Here is a 9,830-nt window from a genome sequence, read left to right on the forward strand (position 1 = left end):
TTATGAAAAATTTGAAAATATTTAGTCACACATAAAGTACTATTCATGTTTTATCATTTAATAGTAATGAAAATACTAATTATAAAAAATTTTCAAATAAGACGAACGGTCAAACGTTGAACGTGAATAGTGCAAAACTGCACTTATTTTGGGACGGAGGGAGTATATCTCTTGTAATAGACTAGTTGCCGTGTTTCTTATACAATAGCTGTACTGTAGGTGTAACTGCAACCGCTGCACCAATAATCTAAGCTGAACATGCTCATTATTGTGTGGATTGTACACAACATTTGCCTGATTATAGCGATAAATTAAATATTTTGATAATAAACTTAATAAATACTAGAAGAATGTATTTTAAGGAAATATATTCTTTAGTCGTGAAGCAAATAATCCGGCAAATAAACTAACAAGAATTGAGAAATTTTGATTTATTTTTTTTCCCGCTGACTTGACTCATGTATTGGTATCACTGGACCAGCCGCTTTTCCTGCAGGAGAATGGGATCCGGATCAAACCCGCCACGCCCGCATGGACGCAATAGTCAACTAGAAGTCAGAGGATGGCCCTGACCAAGAGTACTACGACTATGAATAAGAGTATGATGCGCAAATACGCAATAGCTTTGACCAACTCATCTTCCTGGCCCCTTAGCGCGTACTCATATTTTAGCAGCAGGTTAATCGAGTATACCCTATACTACTGATTAATCAGCCCAAGTGTTTGGATCCAAACTTTGAATCCAAACTTCTAATTTTTTTCATCACATCAACCTGTCGTTTTCAGTCACATTGTAACAATTTCAACCCAAACTTCCAACTTTAGAAGAAACTAAACACAACCAAAATTTCAACTTATAATCTCTCCAAAGCATCGAGTACTGACAATTTCTCATCTCGAGATTCTTGTACTGACAAGTTTTTATTATAAAAAAAGGAAAAAAAAATCGTAAATTAGAAGGCGGCGCCTACAAATTAAGCGAGTCAAACATTTTGGTAGAATGCAAGCAACGGACGGCAGATGTCGCGGACCACCTTAAAACCATACTCCTCGATGACAAGAGCGAGGATTACCACTAGTTAGCTTTGTAACTAGGAGCCTAAGCCAGGGAGGAGCAATGGCGAGCTCGAGCTTGTCGCGCCGTGCCCTCCTCCTCTTCTTCTTGGAGGTAGCCGTCGCCATGGCGCTGCTTCTTCCGGGCGGTCACGCGCGAGTGTGCCCGCCGTGCGGCTCGACGGAGGTGCCGTACCCGCTGAGCACGGCGGACGGGTGCGGCGACCCGGAGTACAAGGTCCGGTGCGCGGCGGCGGCGGCGGGGGGCACGGCGCCCACGCTCCTGTTCGACGCGCTCAACGGCACGTCGTACCCGATCACCTCCATCTCCCCGGCGTCGCAGCGCCTGGTGGTGTCGCCGGCGCCGTTCGTGTCGCCGGGCGCGTGCGTGTCGGTGGGCGCGGCGGCGTCCCGCGGCGTGCAGCTGGACCCATCGCGGCCGTTCAACGTCAGCTCGTCCAACACCGTCATGCTGCTCAACTGCACGGAGCTGCTGCTGCGGTCGCCGCTCAACTGCTCCTCCAACTCGCTCTGCCACGCCTACGCGGGCGCCGCGGGGTCGACGGCGTCGGCGTGCGCGCCGCTGCCGCTGTGCTGCACGTTCGTGGCGGGGGGCTCGTCGACGTCGTACCGCATCCGGCTGGGCCCGCAGTCGTGCAGCGCGTACCGGAGCTTCGTGGGGCTCGACCCGTCGCAGCCGCCGGCGACGTGGGGCAGCCGCCTCGGGCTGGAGCTGCAGTGGGCGACGCCGAGGGAGCCGCTGTGCCGCACGCAGGCCGACTGCGAGGACGGCGCCGCCGCCACCTGCGCCGACGACCCGTCGGCAACCGGAGGCGCGGGCACGGTCCGGCGCTGCCTGTGCGTGTCCGGGCTCGTCTGGAATCCCATCGCTGGCGCGTGCCAGCAGCAGAGTACGTTTAATTTTTTTGCTTCGACGGCTGACAGCTCGGCTGTGAGGCGCCTCTAATTTTTTTTTATGGCTGTTAATTTTGATGCAGATCTCACGGATAGCGGATCCAACCATGCGCCTCTCATTGCTGGTAATTATATTGCTTCCTTCCTTCAGCGCTAGCTAGCGTCTTAATTTCTTATTACTGTCATCCTGGGAAATTAATTAGGACCTCTGTTCTCGATCGGGATGCATGCTTGACGCCTACTATCTAGTTACGACTTCAATTTGCAAGGCGGGCGACTAGCCGCTTGCTTGGTTTTAACGGAGAGAGATCGAATTGTGGAGTCGTTATTCGTTGCTTTGGTGAAAACTCAGTGATTAAGTAGGCCGCTATTACCCTTTTGTTAGTTGTTACTGCGAGTAGTTACTCGCTCCGTGCACAAATATGAAAATTTCTCTTAGCATGGAGTAAAATTAAGAAGGAAAGAATGAGGTATGGATAGGGGTAGAAGTGTGGTCGTTGGGGATAAGACGAAAATAAATTTAAACGAGAGATAAATGATTGATGGGACACATATTATTTTAAAATCTTTACATTTGTGAATAAATTTTAATTGATTGGAATGTTTATAATACTGAATTTTTAAAAAAATATTTGGAATGCTTATATTTGTAGATAGAGGGGGTCGTAGTATTATAGTTATCTGATTATGAATAAGAAATAATCCAAGCATCGAATACATATCAGGAGCATGGTCAAGGCACTTAGTCATTTTTATTCGGTATACAATAAGTAATCCGGGCTGATAAAATAAAATTGAGGTCAATGATCTGGATTGAATATAAATGAGAGATCAACTGAAAGTAGGTTTACATCAGTATCATGCTGGGTCCCATACTCCCTTGCGCCAATGGTCAACTTGCGGCGGCTTACATCCGGAGAAAAGCATTGACCATACCAGAGCAAGTGTAAATCTACTTAACTCCATCCAGAGAGCTAGCATTGTCAGCTTTACAACACGGACGAACCAAGGAAGTTCAACGGTTGGAAATTTGGAATGAGTTGCTGCACGATTTAGCTCGCTTTGGAGTTTGTACGAATTCTCCACGCGAAACAATTTAACTCCTTCGTGGAGCCCAACCATTAAATGGATGTACCAAGATTTTTCTTTGAAAACAATACTTAATAAATAATTCATGGAGGCCACATCTTGGATAGTTTATATATGAAAATTGTCTATCCTGTCTCATGGTGCCACATCAACTTAATTAATTTTTTCTAGATTTGGGATAATCGATTGATCAAAGTTCCAAAACATATAAAATATATCAAATCAAACCATGTTCGCTAATCGCTACAATGAAAATCAACACACCACACAACTCATTTTAACCATTGTGAATTCGGTAGATGTAACCTTCTATCCCACGGTAACAGCAGCAACACACATGTAATTTTCATCTAGCTGGTTAAATATAGGGTGAATAGCTAATTTAGTCCCTCAAGTTTCACCGAAGGTTTAATTTGGTCTTTCACGTTTTATTTTGTCCATATAGCTCCTCTAAATATTTGTTTTGGCTTGAAATCATCCTTGGGTCCACTTAATATGCCATATGGCTATTTCCAGTCAATATTCCTATTAGAAAATATCCTTTTTGCCCTTAATTTGTATACAACTATACACTAGAAAAGAGAAAGCCAATATAAATAAACAACATTACATATGTACTTCCCATTATTTCAATATGTGCACATGAAACTTAAGCAATTGCTATCGTATACACTTGCTAGTACATAATTTATTTTTATTTTACATAATATACTATGTATTATCTATAAAAAATTCAAGCATGCAATTTTTCTCTTTTATATATATATATATATGTGTGTGTGTGTTATTTATGAAGAAAATTGTTGGTTCAAGGATAAATTTGAACTAAAAGGAAAACTTGAAGTACTTATATATATATAGATAGATTGAAATAGAACTAAACTAAGCCTCTGATGAAACTGATGAAACTTGGAGGACTACTTTGACTATTCACCCTTAAATATAGATATTTGATGTTTGTTGTTCCTTAAACATAAGCTAAGGAATTGAAGCATAAGGAATTGATTAACCAGTTAGTACTATTGGTCGACCGTTAATTAATAAGCACATCAAGGCAGCAAGCGTGGAATTTACTAACTAGTGAATTAAGAAGATAATGGATGGTTTAATCTTGCTATAAATACATGAATGCAATGCAGGGATCGTGTGCGGCCTAGGCGGCGCGCTGCTGGTGGCGACTGCAGGACTGTTCGCTTATCGGCGGCAGCAGCGCATCCGGCTGGCCAAGGAGAAGCTGGCCAAGGAGCGCGAGGAGATCCTCAACGCGAACAACTCGAGCGGCCGCACCGCCAAGAACTTCTCCGGGCGAGAGCTGAGGCGCGCCACCGCCAACTTCTCCCGCGACAACCTGCTCGGCGCCGGCGGCTACGGCGAGGTGTACAGGGGCGTCCTCGCGGACGGCACCGTGGTGGCCGTCAAGTGCGCCAAGCTCGGCAACACCAAGTCCACGGAGCAGGTCCTGAACGAGGTGCGCGTGCTGTCGCAGGTGAACCACCGCAGCCTCGTCCGCCTGCTCGGCTGCTGCGTCGACCTGGAGCAGCCTCTGATGGTGTACGAGTTCATCCCCAACGGCACGCTGGCCGACCACCTGTACGGCCCCCTCAGCCACCCCCCGCTCCCGTGGCGGCGGCGGCTGGCCATCGCGCACCACACGGCGCAGGGCATCGCGTACCTGCACTTCTCCGCTGTTCCGCCCATCTACCACCGGGACATCAAGTCGAGCAACATACTCCTCGACGAGCGGATGGATGGCAAGGTATCCGACTTTGGGCTGTCCCGGCTGGCGGAGCAGGGGTTGAGCCACGTCTCGACGTGCGCGCAGGGGACGCTGGGTTACCTCGACCCGGAGTACTACCGGAACTACCAGCTCACCGACAAGAGTGACGTGTATAGCTTCGGTGTCGTGCTGTTGGAGCTTCTGACGTGCAAGCGCGCCATTGACTTTGGCCGTGGCGCCGACGATGTCAACTTGGCCGTGCACGTGCAACGGGCAGCAGAGGAGGAGCGCCTTATGGATGTCGTGGACCCGGTGTTGAAGGATAACGCCACACAGCTGCAATGCGACACCATCAAGGCTCTCGGGTTTCTTGCGTTAGGATGCCTCGAGGAACGCCGCCAAAACCGGCCATCCATGAAGGAGGTTGCAGAGGAGATCGAATACATTATGAATATCGAGGCCGGCAACGCTCATCTCAAGGAGCTGCACAGCTTATGATCAGTGGTCAATTATATTAGTTAGTCAAACAACCCATATAATGCACGGGTTATTATAGTTTTTCTTTCCGAGTTTTCTGTTTTGCTAGTGTCTCCTCACGTTTCAAAAGTAACGAATTTACTCTGTGGAGTTTTCCATTTACTCTTAGGCAGGGTTGAAAATTTCGGATCGAAATTTCCGAAATTTTAGAAATTTCGGTTCTATCGGACCCCACCATATGATATTATTTCGGCCAAAATTTTTATTTTTTTATGATTTAGTAATATTTTGTTTAAATTAGATCAAAATTTATTAAAAAAATTCATATAATTTCGGACCAAAATTTCCAAAATTTCGGTATTTCGGCCACCCCCAAGTACAAATGACCAAACCGAAAGATTAAACCCTGCTCGCAGCTTTCTACATCTGCTTATTCAACAGTAACAAATTTACTTGCATGAATGCGCCCCACATCAGGGTTGGAAATTTTGGTCATTTCGGACCCCTCCGATATGATATTATTTCGGCCGAAATTTTTCAAATTTTTTAATTTTTCGTGAATTTTGGTAATATTTGTTCAAATTCAACTAAATTTTGTTCAAAATTTCGGAAATTTTGGACCGAAATTTCCAAAATTTCGGTATTTCGGTGAGGTCCGATCAAATCGGCTAAACTGAAAAGTTTAACCCTGCCCCACATCATACGACACCATTCCTAGATGGCCATAAAATAATTACTATCAGCTTACAACGCTAGTAATTCTTTTACCAGTGTTATAAATATTGGTTAGACTTCGTGGTCTGCGAGTAAAATAATTACCACCTTCCTCTCGATATAGCCCATGATCTCGTAGCCACCGTATAGTAATATGTTTATTGATGTGTTCAATATACAGTATAAGAGTAAAAGTTGATACTAAGAGGATTGTTAATCTGTATCACAAAATGGCCATATGAATGAAAAAAAATTATAGGCTCAATCACACACGAGGGATACAATTACTCACAGGTGAATCAAACTAGAAAAGAAAAAAAAATGATACAGCCAAAAATTCATCGTGAAGCTAGGATCCTGGTGGCTTTGTTGGATCTTGCTATAAGGATAGAGAGGCTGGTCTGTGTCTTGTGATGGTAGTGGATAGTGGAGAGGGAAACCGGGTGGTGAGCGGTAGTCGACGTTGGAATCATGAAAGGACATAGTGGCGTGGTATAAAGATGAGCTCGACGTTGCGCAGTAGCATCCATCCATCATCTAGCAAGCACGGAAAAAATGCAAAAACATTCTCGTTCATGTCATAGAGACGACGAGGGAAAAAAATAGCAAACAACTTCCATCACCGGCGAACTCCACCCTATCCTCTACGGCCAACCACATGGAGCACGATGTGCAAATGTAAGACCTGTGCAGCCGATCAGATCAATTCAGATAAGGTAATATTGGAGATTACACGTTAATTTGATTTGCAAACAGGGGCTTCATGCGTGAAAGTGAAGGAGAGTATGTAGATGTAAATTGAAGTGTCATTTCCTTACTTGCTTGTTCTGTCAATGTCACCGACGTGGAGCAGCCGCCGGTTATTGCTCTCGGCCTAGGTGAACACCTCCTTGCTGGTTAAGGTACTACCTAGCGTCCGGCTGCGAGGCTCGAAGCAGCACCTTCGCCTCAACCGCCACCGGCCACCACCGTCAACCGCCACGGTGTCGTCGTCCTCCTCCTCCTCCATGGTGCATCACCGATCTGTGGGCTAGGATGGTGGATCAATTCAGATAACCCCCCCGCCCCCCAAGAAAGGAAATAATGAAGTGAGGGCGAGAGTGGTTGGTTGGGTATGGGGAAAATATAATATATACTGGAAGCGAGGAAATTGCTTTTATCGAAATAAATTATTTCCTCCAATAATGGTGGGAGCGGGATGATGGGACGTGGGGTGGGATCGGATGCAGGGAAGTTGTTTTTATCTAAGTAAATCGTTTGCTCCGATAACGATGGGAGCGGGATGATGGGACGTGGGTGAGGTGGGCCTGCGCTGATACATGTTTGACACTTGCTATATTAGGAGCGCACTGCGCTCCTAGTAGTATCTCTATTTGTTTGGATTGTTTTTAACGTTGATTATGTTTTTCTTTTAATTACCTTTGCAGCATATAAATTCTAACTAAAAAAGTTGATGTTAAATTAAAGATATAATGTTGTTCTATCATAAATGAACGCTAATTGTTCTCATTTCTGTTAACAACTATTAAAAAGCTTTCATATTGGTTCATACTATTATTTCACACGCGTTGTGCAAAATGTATATGACAATAAAATTGATCAAAATTGCCTCAGCATTCACTACCAAATTAAGGATGGATTAAAACTTAGATACCATTGCTTCCGTATAATATATAGGCAAATAAATCATCCACATAATTTGTGGCTAGCTAGCATATATATCATGATTGGTACGGTGAGAGTTAGAATTCTTCTCTTCCATCTGTTCACTTATTTTCTTCGAAAATGAATTTAATTTGAAATATGACTGCAACTATATAGATCGAGCACGTTGATGTGCTATAGACTAAAGCCTAGGTTTATTGTTTGAATTACTTTTCCTAACTAACATTCACGTATTTAGTCATTAAAATATTTAAATCAAAACTATATTGTATATGACGACCGGGTCCTTTATGCTAAAAGGCAACCTTTTATGCAAATTAATTCTTCAAACATCTAATTGATATATGAAAGAATTTGTATCCCTTTTACTCATACCATAATTGGATTATTTAAATATTTCTCGAAAGTATCTTCGAATTATTTTTGTTTCAATCAATTTAGTGTAGATATTAGTTTTGTACGACCTCGAGCTTAGCATTATTGGCACTGCTTCAAGCATGTCGACAGTCTGTACACGTTCCCAATATCACCCTCAGCTTGCTCGCCCGCCAACGCTAACCTCGAGTTCGCTAGCTTGCCAACGTTGCCTCCTTCGAACCTGCCTATGGTATCACTTCCCTCGAGTTTGGGCAGTTTGCCCGATGTTGTTGACACTGCTACCCATGTTGCACACTAGCAGACACCACTACTGAAAAATTGATCTTTGCTCGGTCGCCCCAAAACCACAATAGTCCCAGTTATAAAAAGAACCGGGATCTTTAGTTTCAGTTTAAAACCCCATAGCCATTCTACAATCTTTAGTCCCGATTGGTAACACCAACCGGAACTAAAGATAATCTTTATTCCGATTCATCCCCTGTCAGCCCCTGTCAGTCCCTTGTCAGAGGTGCACCTCGCTCAACCTCACATGTGCCCATAGCCATAGAGCTCTGCTATTGCTACGATCGGTATATATATTTTTATTCACACATGGTTGTAATCAAGATGCTAGTTTGATGTGTCTAATCCATAAATCATCGTCGAGCTTTGCATGGTTAGCAAATTGCCTGTTGCCGGCCCACATGCATGCTGTTGGTTGCCACTTGTGCTTCACTTGGTGGATTTTCATGGTGTTTGTCCGATTTTGAAAAAAAAAAACTTATCTTTTGGTTTAATGTCTCGAGTGATTTTTTTAAAAGTCGGAACACGATCTTAAATTGATATATGATGACACAATCTTAAATTTATTGTCATTTTTTTATAAGTTTTGATGTCCGATTGGATGACATGCAAATTGCCAAATACATCAAATATATTTTTCTACTTTTTTAGGATATATCTTTCTACAAGTTAAAATTGTACGTGTAAACTTTGTCTTAATTTTCTGTACTACTTTGAAAAGAGTAGTAGTGGTGGCAGCGAATCATCCACCCCACCTATTTCCATTGTAATTTAACAATTTATCCCATTAACTTCTCTGTATTAAAAATCAATTAAATCTAAATGGATAGCCACATATAAAGTTAAATTAAGGTGAATATTCCTTATAGCAAAATGATAGATAACACGTTTCATGGAGAATATATCTTTTATTTATTTTGAATATTATTATTATATTTCTTTTACCCTAGCAAAGATTCAGCTAGTCTATTATATTTATAAATGCTAGTGAAGTGGTATATGATGAAATAATATATAGTATCTCAAATGTTCGAATGACTTGCAAAGGTTCTCAATAAAAATTTAAAGAATATACATTTTTACAAGTGAAACAATAGTCAACACGTGTCTTAAATTCAAGTTGTGATTTTAATCATAAATAACACAAAAGGTGCAAATAGATAAAAAAAATTGAATGTATAATTTAAAAATTAAAAGTTATAATTATTTAATTTTATTGTTACAAATAATATATAATCTAAAGTTATTGTATTTAAAATTTTTCGTTGGAAATATTTCCGTAATGAAGGGAAAAATTTAAGAAAAATAAACGGAGAAGACGTTCGTAAGTGACTGGATCCTCTCGTACGGGTATGGCATGTCTCCTTTGTTTTTAATCTAACTAGCTAGGTGGCCCGCGTAATTACGCGGCTAGCATCATACAAAATTTTTTAATTTTTTTTACACGTGGTTTTCTTTAAAATTTGTTAAATAGTCATCTCGTTGGCTTAGGATTTTGATAGACTGAACCTTATCATCATTGGGTTTTTAATTTTATAGT

General features: G+C 42.4%; 1 protein-coding gene across 1 annotated transcript; it reads left to right on the top strand.

The window, feature by feature from the left end:
* Window positions 1-1,064: 1,064 nt before the first annotated feature.
* On the top strand, window positions 1,065-5,413 carry LOC4338400 (wall-associated receptor kinase-like 20). The gene is made up of 3 exons (XM_015781942.3): window positions 1,065-1,964; window positions 2,052-2,093; window positions 4,197-5,413. Exons 1-3 carry the CDS (start codon window positions 1,118-1,120, stop codon window positions 5,270-5,272), a joined length of 1,965 nt encoding a protein of 654 aa, XP_015637428.1. The 5' UTR covers window positions 1,065-1,117; the 3' UTR covers window positions 5,273-5,413.
* The last annotated feature ends 4,417 nt before the right edge of the window (window positions 5,414-9,830 follow it).

The sequence above is a fragment of the Oryza sativa genome, chromosome 5 (assembly GCF_034140825.1).
Source record: "Oryza sativa Japonica Group chromosome 5, ASM3414082v1".
NCBI classification, from domain to species: Eukaryota; Viridiplantae; Streptophyta; class Magnoliopsida; order Poales; family Poaceae; genus Oryza; species Oryza sativa.